This window comes from Metopolophium dirhodum, chromosome 1, assembly GCF_019925205.1.
Source record: "Metopolophium dirhodum isolate CAU chromosome 1, ASM1992520v1, whole genome shotgun sequence".
In the NCBI taxonomy this organism is placed as follows: domain Eukaryota; kingdom Metazoa; phylum Arthropoda; class Insecta; order Hemiptera; family Aphididae; genus Metopolophium; species Metopolophium dirhodum.
The window spans coordinates 64,132,718-64,150,798 of record NC_083560.1 but is presented as its reverse complement, the minus strand read 5'-3'; the positions used below and the strand labels follow the sequence as shown (position 1 = coordinate 64,150,798).

The following is an 18,081-nucleotide window of genomic DNA, read 5'->3' as shown; positions in this document are numbered from 1 at the left end:
ATACAAATAATAATATGTGGTTGTGGCATAGGTATACCGTAGTCAGGCCATATAAAAAAGTTGTACTATTGCCTATTGGTATTACTGTACTAGGCATTGAAAAAATTGGCTCTTTCTACTTCGCACAACAAATCTCTAGGAAAACAAAACATTCACGTTTTGACAAATGAGTAAAAAACACATATACGGATATAGCTGGCACTTGCGTAAATAAAGGAAAAACATAATTTTTTTAAAAAAATATTAAAGTTGCATAGAAATAAACAAAACGAACTTTTTCTCTAAAATTGACTTAACGTGCATTTTTATATATTTTACGTTATTAAACTTTTATTGTGCACCTATTCCTTATATTGTATGTAGAATTTCTAGCTCGACCTGCGGGTAATATAGAAAAACATGCGAACTATTACAACTTCCGAGCCTTAATTTTAATACAATAATATCACTAATATAGGTTAGGTGGGTAAGTACATTCGGGGGGCTCGGGGCCATTCGGATTCGTTCGTCCGTTTACGGCTTATTACTGTACAACGACGATATTATTATTATGCAGTTATACGATTCCCTTTGAAAATCGAAACCACGACGCATAGTGTAATTTATTACGGGCGCGTTTGTATTATTATTCACACCGTAAAAGTATTTCCCATAAAATTACACTACAAAAGAAAATCGACGATGTGTATGGCCATGCGTTTTATTGCCATCGGTCGACTCGATATATATTTTAACCGCGACGTCCTGTATAATATATAATACACAAACGTTGCGTCGCCAACAATTACTTTCGGGCACCACTACACTATACTCACCACCTATAATACGACCTATGTTACAATACCTGACCCAATCACAATAATAATAATAATAATATGTGCGACAACGACGTTAATCTAATTCACATTCCATTGTCTATTTTTCTCGGAAAAATCCAGTATGAATATTGTACCGAAGACGCCCACGATACGCTCATTATTATTATTATTATTGTGCCGTGTGAAAAATACTGAAATTATTAATATTATATGACTACCTAAAGACTCCCGGAACACATTATTGACCCATCGATTTGAACTGGGGGAGGAGGTCACTTTTCTTGCACATCATTATCATTTCTTCGAAAATATCAAAGCGTTTATCTCCGTTGTCGGCTGAAAATAGTGTCTGAACACGAAAAGTGAATAAAGGTGCCTTTAAACTGCGCCTTTCTTTAACACGCCTTACATTAAAATCTCGGTGTTTTAATCGGCGGAACGCTGTGGTAATCGTTTCAATGTACCATGTTCCTCAATACTATTTGACTTTGTCGACATGAGGTTGTCATACATGTGGTCAAAACTCAAATGGTTGTCAATTACACTCTACCAATAAAATGTCTAAAATAAAAATACTATAATATTTAATCTCCTATATAATAAAATATAATAATATGATAACCACAGTTGTTTATCATATTATACTTAGTTATAATTATCTCAAAGCCATTGTGTTTGTACTTTAGTTGTATGACTCAACACGTTTTTGTCAATGCAGTTGCGGGAGATAATATGTAAAAAACATGAATTAAAATATTATATTGTACATTTGGTACGAACCGATAAGTGTCTTTAATGACTAGGCGACTAAGGAGAAAAGTGATTTTTGAAGTATAGATAAAAATGACTTGATAGGCTTTTAATATATTTTACTATTTAGTACAGGGATTATACAGTCTTAACCTTGACCGGTCCTGTTATCGACGGACGACAACTACGACGTTTTCTGTTATTCAATGGGTTTTTTTTCGTTGCGTTATTATTGTAAACAGATGTATTTGAATAAAAGCCTTGAAAAACAAATTGTTCGGCGGTCGTGTTTGTTTAACACGAGGACGTTTTGTTACATTTAAAGACTTGAAAAAAATATAAAATTCGGGAAGTTTCACATTTTACAATAATCAAAGATTAAAATTGTAAAAAAAGGTGTTGAATAAACTAATCCGATGTTCGAAACTCGAAAAATGCATCAAAACTTGATTATCGTCGTCAACAAAAATATTTTGGAAAAAAAATGTGATTAATCTCTCTCAACTTGCATAATATATTTGCCGAACTTATATTATAAAATCTAAATGTTAAGGTATAAACTAGCTTGTTACCTTTTATAATGAATAGGACTGTTGATACTATACGGATACTATACGGATACTAGGGAGTCTCATAAACCCAATTTTCACGTACCAATGGTACAAAAAGGATTTTCAAGACACCGACCATAGTTTTGGTTTTTGGTAAAAAAAATAAATATACTTACGTCGTTTACATGCGACGTTTTAAAAGGAGATAACGTTTTCAGTTCTCGGGGCTCCTACGATTCTTCGATTAGAGTCGACGAATGTTTCCGAGCTGTATGGAAAAATCGAATGACGTGTGCATAATATTATAATAATATATGCGTTGACTGTAGTTGTAGACGTAGTGACGTGGTATACAGCGGTTACGGTATATAGTTTGATGTGCTTTGGTGCACGGTGTATAGGTACGCTGTATATAACCTACCTATAGATGTGGCTATGTAATATGTATAATATACAATATACACGGCGGCGGTAATTGTATAATAATAATTTTTGTAATGCGTATACGGTGCCCCCCCACACTCTCGTTTTCATTCTCACGTGCTCTCGCTCCTTCTCTCTCCCGCACTCGCTCACACGACGACACGAAACCGGTGCTTCAGCGGCGCGGCTGTCCTGGGTTTTTTCGTTCGTATTTTATTTATTCTTATTATTATTATTATTATTATTATTTTTTTTCGGCATGTGAAAGAATTTTTATATATCGCTGGTGGGACCTACCACCGCATACGGTCGAGGGTCTGCCTGCGCGCGCGCGTCCGTGTTCGAGTGTGTGTAAACGCGATCGTGGGCAAGTGTACCCACATGTGCGCGTGTGTGCGTTGCGCCTCTCCTTTGACTGTGTACGGTTCGCCGGCGCTATACGCAGCAACTCGCACACACACTCACACACACTCGTACACGTACAGACACACACACACATACACACGTACGTACGTACGCGCACACACATGAACGCAAACACGCACACACGCGCGTACACGCACACACACACGCACGCACACAACACTGTCCCACTGATACTGATTCGATACTGACGACGAGCGCAGCACACACGCATTCTGACCTGGTCCGTTGCCGGGTTCGGACGTTTCAACGCGCTTTCATTACGCATACGCTCCTCCACTCGCACACACACACACACACACGCCGTTGTCGTATACCGTACCCGCGCGTATTACCACGTCTCAGTCGTCGTCGATCTTCTATCGCAAGTCGATCATTTTTTTTTCGAGATACAATAGAAAAAAAATAACAGTACTCTAAATTTATAATAATAATCTCGTGGTTTTCTGTTCCTTCTCGCCGTACGGTGACCACCTCGCTCGCGCATAACCACACGCACACATCGGTACCCTAATACCTACACCATAATATTTTCATCGATTCAGATATTATATCCACTGCAAAATCGTATCAATCATGGATCTGTTGTGTTGCGAATCGACTTCGAAGAGCGTCGCTCAAAAGGACCCGACACTGCTGCTGGACGACCGCGTGTTCGAGACCATGCTCAATTCTGAGAGCAGGTGCTTGCCGGTTCCCGACTATTTGACGACCGTCCAGACGGACCTCACGGCCAACCTCAGGAAGATCGTGGTTGATTGGATGTGGGAGGTCAGTATTTAGTAATAAGTAGTTTTAGTACTCGACTATATTATTATAAGTAGACTATAAGTTGTACTTTTAGTAATAGCCAAATATATTAGCTGTAAATATTGTACTTATGTATAGCGTACGAAGTGCGCCCCCGTTTCGATTTTCCTACCCTGTGTGGAGAATACAATTCTGACAAAGTATTAAAAATTTATCGGATCCGGTGTCTTATTTAAGTTTTTAGACAATAATTAAAAAAAAAAAAAATTATTTTTAGATATTTTTCATTTTTTACTAATTTGGTATACATCACAATACTTATGATATTTTTAGCTAATTAGTTTTAATGTGCAAGAGCGTTTTTTATTATTTTAACTCCGACCTGTAGGGTTATATCATGAATCGTTTGAATGGGGAAGGCATATATTGCTATATAATGCTTTCGAGGCATTGTGCCAGCTGTTTTTTACACGCAACAAGTGGTCGGGTGGTCCCGCACTATTCCCAATCGTGCTTTGAAAAAGGCAACTGGTGACAATCCGACAATTATACCGGTTATCGACACGAAAATTATATAATATAGGTGTCTGTATTTAAAACTGTTTTCCTACTAGATTATAATATTGATCTGATTATTCTGATTGGTTATTTTTAATTATTATTTTATTATATATTTATATTTTATATAGGTAGCTCGATATAGGTACATAATATTAAACCTAACTAAAACTAAATTAATATTAAGTGCAATAAACTAATACAATAAAATCCCGTGCATAACATAATATTATATTAGTAGTAGGCAATTAATTATGATTTATAATTTCATATTGTTTCATAAACTGGATATGTTTTATCTAAAACATGTTTATTACTCAATACCATTTTTCACACCCAACTTAAGTTCATTTTCATTCCGTTCTGTCATGTTTTTATCATATTATCACTACTAATTTTACATCAGGTCTCCAAACTTCGTTACCGTTAGTTATACCTATTCGTATACGTAGTTATCATTTTATTTAGGTTTTAGTTAATTCGTTAAGATTTGTTTTATTATTTTTTTCTTCTATCACTTTTATGTCATAATTCCTAATATTAAGATAATTTCCAAACAAAATAATTATCAATAAAAGCTAAAAAATATTATATATTAAATATACACAAATATTTAATAAACTAATACAATACATATAGGTAGTTCATAATTTATTTACTTATAGTATATATTTATTTGACGTTTAAATATACTATATCTTACCAAATTAAAAACTGATTTCTATTCCGAAATATTGTAAGACTTTTTAAATGTAGTCAAATATAGAGCGGTTGTCTTGAAACGCATCATCGATCTTAATCATTAATATTATAAATTCGAGTATACATTTTAGAAGAAAATAATTTTTTTAAACTTTTATGAGATATAATATTTTAAACGATTGCAATTTATAACGTATGAATTATTAGTACCTATAATCTCATAAAAAATGAACTTTTTATAAATGCCATTGACTGCAGGAGTGTAAGTATCTTATCCACGTTTTTTAAATGTTTTTGATATGATATTAGGTATGTTTCGGTAAATATATTTTGGTATTTTACTCACGTTAAGTTAAATAAAGATAACCCACCTAATAATATTATTAATTAAACACTAGCTTTTCATGTCCGACCAACCGTATGTATTTACCATTATGAACGTTTGGTCGTTATATTTTTCACCAGTTGCGAATTCGAAAATAATCGCCCCACGCTTTGTTTTTGGCTAAAATCCAAAAAAAAATGCAACATGATTAGCTTATGTGTGTTTTACTCTTTGTATAATACAAAGGACAACTTTTTAATCGCCGGCTACACTGTAACATTGTAATGTTTATAATATTACACATATTATATATTATATGTCGAACACGTTTTAGTACTTCGGTGAATTCGATAAAAATACGATTTCCAGATGATTTCCAGACTTCATTGTAGCAGCCACTCAATCGAACAGGAATCGCCAGGAATCGGTGATGGGGCGTGTATACTCTCCAAAAGGTCCAAATTGTTTTTATAGGACGTGATTTTTCGGAGTATGTTTTTGGGAGTCTACGTTAAAACTATGCATTTGTGAAAAAAAGAACACACGCAGGTTATTTTCGATTGTAAATCACGTTGACGGTTTAATTGAGGGGTCTCTGGGGTAAAAATAACGGTAAAAATTCTAAAGAAAGCCTATCTACATCAACAAAAAGCTTCGTTAAATTCTAATGACCGCGGGAAACAAATAAAAATCTTACTAGAATTTGGACCATATCCCTATGCTTTAACTTTCCAAATATGAGAAATTGAACCCTAAATTAAAAATATTACATACGAATTGAAATGTTTCCAATTAATTATTGTGCGATACCAATCCGTGTAACATTTCCTTTTGCTTTGTGTTATTTATCTAATTTCCAGTTTCGACGGGTATCGTAAATGTAAAAACAAAAGTGGTGTTTGTCAATAACGACGACGATGGTAGGTAAATCCCGTCTAAAATATACGCAATCGTCATATATAACGCCCAAAGAGGCCGGTCCTGGGTAAACTGCTGGTTAGGTTACACACTAGAGGCGGTGAATTAAATTGTACCTCTCCCCTCCGCTTATTGCCAAAAATATGTATGTAATAACTAATAAGATTTTATTAATAATTGTAATATAATATATTATGTATATAAATACCTTTCACGTATTCATTAAATGCTAGTGACTGCGTTTGTGTGATGTATGTATGTGTGTGTGTGTGTGTGTGTGTGTGTGTGTGTGTGTGTACACGTAATGTTCTCGAGTAATAATTTTATTATAGTGTCCTATTAATTTTATGACGTTCTGTAAATTGAAGGTAGTGTGTTGTAGGAGTGGAACTAAATATGGCTTTTTTTTTGATGAACCAGTTGGTAATTTAAAAATATCTATCTGAAAAGAAGAGTTTATGACTCGGGAAACGAGTTAGGTCAATTCCCTGTGTAATAGTTTTACAAGTTTGGGTATTGTTAAGCGTTAGATACCACAATACGCTCCATTTTGTTTTTATATATATTAAAAAAAAAACTCTTATTTACTTTCTGATTTGAATTTAAAAACGTATGATCAGTTTCCCAAAAACATTTCCATATTCAGAAATCCGTTTGGTCACCCGTAATTATGTTGTTTGATGGTCACGTTTTCAAACATTTATAATTAAATTATAAAAAAGCCTTATTAAAAATATGTAATACTTTATTACAATATTAAATTGTCAACTAAATGTAAACAGGTTTTTTTTTAATATTCATTGGAATACATTAACTACTTTACTTCGTAAAAATAATAATCACAATAATAATAAATGTTATTACTAATTGGTTTGTTAAAAGGCAAACAAGAAATCTATCGTAAAAGTTTTTTTTTTCTCACTGACAAACGTATGTACGTATTGCAATTAGAGTAGTACCTACTTAATGACCATCGTTTAAAATAATGAGCCGGGCTCATGAAACTGATAATATATACCTATACATTTTGGTTTGGTGCACTATATCATTATCGCATTTGAATTCTTAAAAACCGTCCTAACTACGATATTAATAATATAATTCGGTATTTTTTCGTACACTCCGATATTATTCTTTGTAAAATAATTTTATGTTTAATATGTGTGTGATCACGAAACATGTAATGAGGTGTTTTTTTTTCTCCCGGATGGTATCTGTATAGTATAATATATTGGTAGTGTATAGATCACCATCGATGCGTTGTCGGGACGTGTATTCGACGAAACTTTCGTGGCGGCACCGTTTGGTGCAGTGTTGACGGAATAATTATATACACTAATCGGGCGCCGGTGAAGCCAAAGTCAAACCGCCCGAAAAAACTGCACTGCGTGACGTTCGGCGCGCGGTGGTCGGGAAGGCTATAGTCGCGGTGATAGGAGTGAAGAGGACACACACACACACAATGTAGTCGTCACAATGCGATATTCTTATATTATTCTTTTTTATCGGACGAATCCGTCTAATTAAAAGAGTAAAAAAAAAAAAGAGTATAATTTGTTCAGCTGTTTTCGCTCGCTCGCACACACTCATTTGGTATGCGGTGTCGCGTTGTTACGAGGTCATTTCGGGGTGGGGGGACCCTCGCCGTGTTCCCCTCCGGCCAATGTTCGACGGTGAACACGTGTCGACAAAAAAGGTATCATGTCGCCGTTTGTGCTTAATTTAACCACTGATGCGTACAAATTTTACTAAACTCCACTCCCCCCCTCACGAAAAAAAATCCCGGGCTTCGGGAACGAATATATTAACGACGAATAGGTTAATTTGTATAGTGTTATTTAAGGAATTTTCGAGTTTTGGGGTCAAAAACAGTTCAATGAAGCCGCTCGCTCGTTTTCACAAACGTAAAATACGTGTATACAATGTTTGTTATTACCTATTATAATATTGACATATTATTGTAGTTCGGATACTCGGTTAGTCGGTTACACTATAAAACTATGGCACCTAGTTCATGACTTTTGCGTACAACCATATAAACAGTTTTAAAGACCTCGAAAATAGGTTTACCATCCTTGTAGATTGTATAATTCTCCCTTCAAACATTAAATTATCTTAAACAATACATAAAAAAATGTAGGTATGGAATATTTTTTGAAAATTGAATGTTGATTATACAATGTACGCCATTTTATTTGGATATTTAATTGAATCTAATGTTATACCTATTTCGGTGATTTTTAGTTTGGTAGTGTATATTTTGTTTTATAATGGTACAAAAGGTATATTGGAAAATGATCACCTCCCACTCGCCGGTTAACATTGAATAATATCCTTACAGCTAATAGATATTATGTTTCATAAACGTGCATCACCACCCGACACCTTGATCACTCGTGCGGGAATATATTAGTAAACATAACAGGCATGATAATATTATTATTATTTTATGTGTTTAGCGCGGACGAGAAGAATATTCAGCGTTAACATTCGTACCTATACCCCGGCACGGATAATGGGCGTACTCGTGGGTTCGTATCCGAAATCGTTATCGCGTAATCGCGCGAACCTGTGTGTGCTCATTATCATAATATTAATAATATCGATCGTCGCGTTAATAATCGAGCGTATAATTTTATGGCCGTGCTCGTCGTGGTGTGATGATATTATGTACCCTACGGACGGACGCACTCTTGGTTTTTTTCATTTTAAATTTTACTTTCGCAGAGATAGTTATCTGCAGCGCTTGATTACATAGTTGCGTTTGGCCCGCAGTGTGGTCTGTAGTGTTGTGGCCGTGGTAGGCATCGGCTACAGCGCTTAAATGTCATAGGAATTAATTACGACGGTAATAATTATATTGTAAAACATACGAGACGCGCGCGAGATTCCAAGAATTATTATCTCCGCGCCGCAACGTCGATTTGCATACGTCTCGTGCTGATTTCGAAAACATAGGTAGGCAGACTCGATGTCTTATTAGACTATTATTATTATCATCATCATCAATACGGGTCCATGCACCCGTGCCACGACCGCGTTCGATTCCGTATGCGCGCGCACGTCACGACACATCCATAATAATAAGTAATAGGTAATATTGTACACCGGGTGTGCAGGTACGAGTGCGAATCGGCTCGTCTCTAAATATTCATATTATATTGTTCGCAAATTATACGGTATGTCGTGTTCCAATCTCGCGGGCTCGTGGTTTAGCTCAGGGTGGGGGGTGGGGGGAAACCCGGTCGTCGGTGGCGGACGACAGGTGAACAGCAAAGTGGCGTGGCGAAGAGGAGACCGCGCGCTATCAAATTCTTGCGGTTCTCGGGTTATCGGACGGAGTGTGCATGACACACACATATACACGTGCGCGGGTTCCTCTGACGCAAAACAGCTGATTATCATATCGCGGCGGCGGTAACAATCGTACATACGAACAATAATAATAATAATAATTATTATTATTATTATCGAGTGGTTTCGTAAAAGTCATCATTGGCGTCGGCGGCAACGGCAACGAACTCTTCGGGCGATAGTGAAAAAACAACAATGTTCGTTTTTTTTTTTTTTTGTTTCTTTTGCTTTCCCACCGTGTGCATATTATAATACGATATTGTTATTATGCTCTTCGTCGAATCGATATGCTATTATTATAATATTCTTCCTCGAAATCCGCGATACGTACGAAATCCAACACCATTATTACTACCGGATATAGGCACACGCGTAAAATGTGTACTACGCGCGGAACACACGCCTAGGAATTTTTGTCCTATACAGCCGTCGTGTCGTGTGTGTCGACTACGATCACAAATAATAATATCAATAATGGTATTCATGTCGCCTTCGCCGTCGTTACGCATGTGTCACACGCACATATACAGTACACACACACACACACACCCGACTCGTAGTGAAATAATTTTAATTTTTCCATTTGAATATTTCTACATACCGCGTGTGCGTGTGTGCATTTCGAAAAAAAATATATTATACACCTTATTGCGTTTTAGTCTGTTTTATGGACGATGAGGACGCGTAGTTCCTGTGGTGGGACAGAGGAAGGGGAACTATTCGAAACATCTGCGTTTCCAGTCGAAAATCGTCCAAATCGCTTCGTGCTTGGACACGTTGAAGGCTCGACGATGGTTGTTGAACTTTCCTCGGAGGTCGAATAATAGAGTGCGTCGTATGTCGTTAGTTGATTTTCGTTGAGAGTGTTAACGCGACTAGAACGATTCGAATTCGGGGCGGGACGCATTGTTTTTTATTTATCGGTGTATAAAAAATATTATATTTCGGTCGAGCCGTGACCGTCATCGTCGGGTGACACTTTAAAAATGGCAACTGACCGGGAAAGATTGCAAAGTACGAAGTTTTATTTGTTTTCGGTTATTTGTCCCCATATAAAACCATAATAATATAATATACAAGTAGTTTGCCGCAGCCATCGTATGCTTTCAGTGGCCTTCGTCACTTCCTTTCGGCTGCGGTGCTCATTTTTATGAATGTGTCGAGTCCCCCGAAGGTCTCGTCGGCATTTCGATGAAGTTATTAAAATTTAAAAAGAGCGTATATATAGGTATGTCACTAAACCTACCGGTGGTCAAAGTGACAAACTCTAGTCAGCTGTACAACTACGGGTATATTATAATATTATATAATATATTCAAATATAAAACGGTTTTACTCGTTGCAAAGATGATCTTTAGCTTTACGTTTTTATTGAGTTCAATTTGTTGACGAAAATGTGTGTAGGATTAAACTCTATAGCATTTATTGTGACTGTTTTTTTTTTGTCGTGATTTCGTCGTTACTAAATAAAAGAGTCTTCCTGGTGTTAAATATTTGAAACCAATAAATATTTTCACACAAACGTGTAATCATACCATTAGTATAATTATTCTTTACATAATACATAATTAAGCTGTAAATTGCACAAGGTCGTCGTCGTTCATTGGAGGTTTCGAAAGTGGTCCTGTAGACTATCATTATTTATTTACTATGTAATATAATACGCGCACACGCGTAAGTGAGAACAGACCACCCGAAAAACGTACGTCGCATTGGTGGAAGATGCCCATTGATTCTTTGTAGAAACATTTTGTCCATTAATAAAAACACTGTTTTACAATCGTAGCAAATCTTTAATACCAAGCGCAACTATAACCGTCTACTATAATCAACCGGTACTAACGGTAATCAAGAGTTACATAAAATTATTAATTATAAATTTTTTTTTTTTAAGTGACCCATCATTGGTTGTTCAAAAGCGATAACATTGCGTGCGCGTACGTTGCTGATAATGTTATTTGGCAATATTTTTTGAAATTAGGTTCTGTGTAAAATTGAATTCAACGCTATTCAACAACACTCGCGTGTTGTGTTATCGTTAATATTCGTCACTCTAAAGTCTAAAGTGTATGTTACGATACGTGCATAATATCAGCTGCTTGTATACCGGTGTATAATATTATAATAATAATATGCGTTCTCGTTTCGAGAATCCTTGCTCGTTTAATTTATCGACGTTTGTGAAGTAGTGTATGGTAATATTGCGATCGTCAAAGCATTTAAAACGATAAACAATTGTTTATACACGCACATTACGCCACCTTGAAATGTATCGACGTTTAATGATTTAGTAATCCGCCGTGAACGTATTCCGTCAGGGACCTTATCGTCCTTGTAAGATAGTTTCGACTGTACGTGAAACGACGACGGCGTGTGTGGTTCGCCAACTTGTGTCCTAATAATAATATTAAATAATATTATCGTGGCATCCATCATTCATCGCACACGTGTATAATATTATTGTTACAGTTGTCTGCGTAGTAATATTATAATATTATCGTGCTCTGGCAAATATAGAGTAAAGTAATGTCTTATCCGAGGGTTTTTTTCCTCGGCGGCGACGAATATAATCGAAACCACGTTTTTGTCGATTTAAAAAAAAATATAATATAACTGTTCAGCAGCGCCCAGCGGGGTATACTCTGCAAGGGCTCGAAATCAGAATCGAAGTGGATAATATTATCCGTGACAATGCAACCCCGGGACCTGACTGTTGTGGTGTATCCGGTGTCGAATAATTTAAAAGACTTTTTGAACATAAATCGTGATTTAGAAAAAAAAACCTTCTAAACAATTCAATGAAATACCGTAATACTAATAATAATAATAATATGTTCGCTACAACGACAGAAAATCGATGTCGGTCTTGTGTCTAGAGCTAAGCTCTGCGACCTACGAGAGACGTCACAATGTCGTTTTTTGGGTTTTCTTTTTTCAACATCGTGTGTTACACGTGTGACGTAAAATAAACACGATGATCGGTGTTTTGCTTTTTATTTTCTTTGAAATGGCAAAAAAAAAATGTACAAAATTTCGCTACTCGGTCGGCGTCCCCTCGCACGCGTGAGTACATTGTTTTCTTCGAATTCGTTGTTATTCGTTTGACCGGCTTTAGCGTGACGTGAGAAATATTGTTGGACCACGTGTAAGAATTTCCAACAACGGGTAGGTTTGGCTGCGAGTTATTATGCTCGAGACAATGATATTTGTTTAAAACGAAATGCAATACCAGTCTAAAAACTTCTAAAAATGTTCTGTTTTTTTTTTTTTTTTTTTGGTATAGAAATATTATATTCTTATCGGTCGCAACGCCATTTATGTCGCCGCGTGCGGGCGACGCCACATCGCATGACCCCTAGAGTCCCAGAGTCCTGATAGGATAATATTTATCGAATTTGTTTGTCGGAGTATCGTTTACGTTATTTTAAGAGTTCTATAGACGGATGGCAAATCGTTTGATGTACACAAATTATATTATCTTAAATTGTTACGTTTTTCTGGAAACTCACAATTGTGTATTTGTCGTCGCAGGCATGAATTTGCATAGTCATTATAACTGTTACTTGGTGTTTTTAATGTATGGCAAAATTTTAAAAATCTGTACAATCTCGCAAATTAGTTGTAAAAAAGTAACATGTATATTTTTTTGACTTAAGTGTGTTGATTTACACCATTTACTTATTCAATTTACAATAATCGTTCCCGCCACCCTAATTATCGCGAACGTAATATTATATTAAACACGAAAATTCGAGCGTCCCAAGGCAATGAAAACAAAATTTTCGAACACGTAGGTGCTGCACATAGTATAATAATATTATACATAAATAAACATCATGTACAAATGAGCGCGCGTTCTTTAGGTTTTAATGACACGATTATGTTTTGTAAATTCGAGGAGTATTCAAATGCGTGTTGTACATATTATTATACCCAATTATCGTTATTATTTTGTGTTCTAGTTAAACAGTTATAACACTTGATTGTACAAATTATACGTAAACAATTAATAATGACAGCAGCGCAGTGTTCAATAAATAGGAGGTCATGTATATTTTCGAAAAAGTATTGCAATGTAAGGGCGACCCCGTCGAAACGATAATGTTGATTCTAGTAGTTGGTAGTTATGGTTTATGTGTTTCATGATGGTTGATAAGTAATAACATTATTATAATAATGGTGTTATTTTCCTGAATTCGTGTTATTTTCTTATTAATATTTTTTAATGAATAGTTTATGGAAATGTTATCGTCATTTCACATTTGCTACGTACGTTGTTTCTATGCATTACATTTTTACTGGCCAGTGCGGGTGTTTCGTTTGGTGAATGCGATAAGAAAAATTAGTCATTTTCTATATCGAACACTCGAATTGAGATAATTATTTTGTTGATTATTGCCGGATACTGTTTTTTCCTGAAATTGTTTCGAAAAATAATGATATTTAGTTATTCTCGGCCAATTTTGTGGCCTTACCGATCGTGTATGTGTGTAATTTTTAATTTGTCTGGTGCGATAAAATTGTATTTTATTTCTCTCGTTTTAATATATTTTACTAGTAAAAAAAAATAAGCTATTCATAATCCTTACACCTGAAAATATCGAACTGTGCGGTAATAAATAATAAATTATAGCAATAAATAATTTACTTTGATGTTTAACCGAATGTATTAATTGTGTAACACTCATACACAGTACATTAGTAATATGACTAATATCTTATTATGATACCTATATTTTACGACGGACGAGATAAGAAACTAGAAAAATGTACATATAGTTTCCCCTGGTCAGCTTAGACTTTCAAAACAGTCATTTTTGCCAGTTTTTGAACTATCCTAAAATTCGTGTATGCGTTTTGCGTTGTAACCTGATCGTGAGCGATTACAATAAATTTGTATATGTTTCAAATTTCAATAATAGTTTCATTTTTTCGTTATTATCATGATTCATGGCCCGTTTTACGTTGCGTTCATAATGGCGAACAGTGACTTCACTTCTTTTAAATAGTTTGTAAGTTATCGGCTGTAATACTGCACACTAGCTATTTACTTATTTTAAACAATGATAAAATTCTTGACGGCAAAAAATATCTCTTCAAAATATAATCGTTCATATTAAGTTTGTAGTAACAGTCATAAGCCATTACAATATTATTTTAAAAGACCGTATTTTAGATTTAATATATATCATGATTAATAATTAATAACATATCGAACGACGACCGAAATAATTCTTTTCTAAATATTGTTGGCTTATAAATAGCAACCGATCAATTTCGTAACATGTTGTAACTGTATCCCAGTACATTTTATATCACGAATTAAATAATAATTTTTACCGTAAACCAGTGTTTTTTTTTTTTACCCAAATTTATCAATGAAAATATAAATTCATCAGCTATATAAACACGTTATTAATGATTTTTATTCAATCCATACAATATACTTTACCAGCGTCGCATAGATTATAACTTGCGTGTAATGAATGACGATACGAATTAATGAATTAATTAAAACAAGTCGACGACGGTGGTTCTTGAGTTGTTCTTCGTCGATCGGAGATCATCCTTCCTACTCACTCCCACTCATTCCGACCAACCGGACCACCGAGTACGCGCGTCGTATATAATAATAATAAATAGTAATAATAATATTAAGATCGACTCGTCGACAAAATATAATATTCACGCTTGTCCGGTCCGCGGGTACCTATACAAAACTGGTGTATCGGTTGTGGATACCCATTGTGTACCCGGGGATTACAGCCCGAGGCCTTCCGGGATGGTCGCGCTAATGAGGCGGAGAAGCGAATATTATAGAGGTTTTTCGGTTTCTATGGGTGGGGGAGGGAACCAGGCTCTCCGAATGCACGCGCGACGTTGTCACACTGTGCGAGTGGAGTAGCTGGTTAGTGGTCACTGGTATAGCGTATAATATAGTGTTTGCCATAACCAATAGTAGGTATACGAAAACATTCCCGAAACCAGTTATCGCGAAAAAACATAACAAATAAAAAGACAAATTTGAAGTTTTTTTCTACGTGGTGTGTGTGTGTAGTACTGTGTACTTTGTCGTCAAAGTCGTCGTGTGGCTGAAACGTGTTTCCGAGTGTGTTGGTGTGTGCGCGCGCGCGCCCGCGATACCTTACCGGCAGCAGCAGCAGCAGCTTACATTACATAATAATTGTATTTTATCTACATAACTATCGCCTTGTGCGTTACTAAGATTTTTTTAACATTATCACTATAGTTTTTTGTACTTAAAACTTATATTATTATGACGCTATAGATCTATAAATAGCAAATATTGTCATTCTATATAGGACAATATTTGCTATCTATAATATATTATAGTTGCTTTTACTGATAGTTCGTCAGTTAGATATGGATGTTGATTAAAGAACTCAAAATGAACATAATTATTATGTCGGGTTGTATGCTTGGAGAATTAAAATAAAACCGCCTAAAATAAGACCGCTGTTTTCGCAAAAGTATCAAGTATTAATTTCGTTCTATATAATAGTTGTGTGTTACAACTGTTACACGCAATTTGGGCATTCGTCGTGTGCGTCTAATAACAATTATGAATCAATTGTCCAACGAATTATTAGACTGGTTCAAAATTAAAATTGCCAACGGATCGTTAATTAAACAGACTGATTGATTTGTGGTACTAAAATAATAATCGTCGTACCATATTTATGGGACTTGCTAGTTTTCTGACGCACTTGAATAATTCGTTTTTAACGGGGATTTTTTTATTCATTTTTTCATCAATAATAATCCACCAGAATACAATATTTTATGAAATTGGTGTAGGTCTCTCCGTTATAATATGCTGCTTTGCAATAAAAACTGAACGGTGAAAAAAAATAAAAATGTTTACGCTGTTGATACTTGATAGTCATGATGTTTGAAAAAGAAAATCTTCATGGATCTATATAATAAAATAATCTGCATATACTATATTAAACACGTGCAGCGGTTGTGTTTGAAATGACGTCAAACAGAAAAATAAAATAAAAATTTAAAACATCGAAGTCTGTTTGAGACTCGGGTATGAAAGAGAATGTGGTGTTGTATATATAGGTATTATAAAAAGAGTCGCTTGGGTTTCATTCAGTGTTGAGACCAGCGGTGGTTGGCCGTGGTGGCGTGTACTTGTAGGTCGTCGCCGAGTTGTATTTTATCAAATCCAATAAATCGTGTGTGCGAGTGTGTGTGCGTGCGTGTGTACCCCTGTAAGTTTATTTTACATTCCGTTGAAATCCGTTTAAACGCCATCTCGTTATTATATCTTATCCAGCAGAGCGGGTTTTATTTTTTATTATTGGGACGTATGTGGCGGCCGCGCAACATGATAAAGCAAAAGAAACAAAATACGACCCAGTCCATTAATGCACACATCCCTCCCACTGAACACCACTGTTATATTATAATAATAATTGTTATTTCGGTTTTCTCGTCGCGTGGTTTTTGTTGTTGTAACAGCTCGAAGCACGTAAGCCAACTCGTGTCGTTATTTATAAAAACGAAAATCGGCCGAATGGGATTTCCTGTACATACAATATTCGAATCCCGCACATCCGTCGGGCTTATTTTAAACTCTAGTGAGATCGCGTAAAACCGAAGGACGGCAACGATCGAATAAAATAGATCCCAATAATATTCATATAAATATCATGCTATAAATATAAAATAGTTCATTTGTTTGAGTTTGTTTGTATTAACGTTTATTCTTAGATTTCAAATGTCGCTTTAAAAATGTGACAAATCCCAGTTCCTGTTGTCCTTCTCATTGACCATTGGATTACTTCACATTCATTTTTCGAGGAGTAAAACAAATATACATAACGACGGCGGTGGCGGCGTGAACAGACCGCCGCCCCCGTCGATAATGCTATAAGAAATAGAAATAAATAACCATAAACGAATGGATCCATCAAACGACTATAAACTGACGTAAAAACGATTCGGTCCGCCGCCGTCGTCGCCGAGTGCCGACCAAACTGGTCGTCGCGTTTTACCCGGCCACCGCCCTTTGTTATCAACATTTTCGATCTTCCCTTTGTAACTGCAGTCAGTGTGTGTGATAAGTGTTGTCGTTTGACATAAAAAAACCGTGATCATTTTTCGGTTTGAATTTCCGTTTGATTTTGTCGTCTAACTAATGATGACTGTCCGGCACGCGTCATTAATAAATGTAATGTAGCTTGGAGATCTCGGCGAGCCGTCCGAAAAGGTGGTGTTTGCGTTAAAAATTTTTTCCTCCACGGAAATGTGGTCACACGCTTGTAAAAAGGTGTTGACAAAACGGTCGTCAGTCCTGCGGGACGATTCGACGACGTCTGTGACTGAAAAAAACTTTTACGCCGCGGTTATCATGATCCTGCAGTGTACCGCTCACGGCCTGCTAATTGTCCGAAATTCGAATTTCCAGCGATTGTCGGCCGAAAAACAATTTTCTTTCAAGACAAAGTCGTGGTCGCCGACGCGTGTAAAAAAAAAC

General features: G+C 35.8%; 1 protein-coding gene across 1 annotated transcript in view; it reads left to right on the top strand.

Annotated features, from left to right (window-relative positions):
- Nucleotides 1-3,162: 3,162 nt before the first annotated feature.
- The window catches only part of LOC132934148 (G1/S-specific cyclin-D2-like), a 60,946-nt gene continuing 46,027 nt past the window's right edge, over nucleotides 3,163-18,081 (top strand). The window contains exon 1 of the mRNA XM_061000424.1: nucleotides 3,163-3,736. Coding sequence (XP_060856407.1) covers nucleotides 3,542-3,736 — 195 coding nt within the window. The 5' untranslated portion in view covers nucleotides 3,163-3,541. The remainder of the gene's footprint in view (nucleotides 3,737-18,081) is intronic.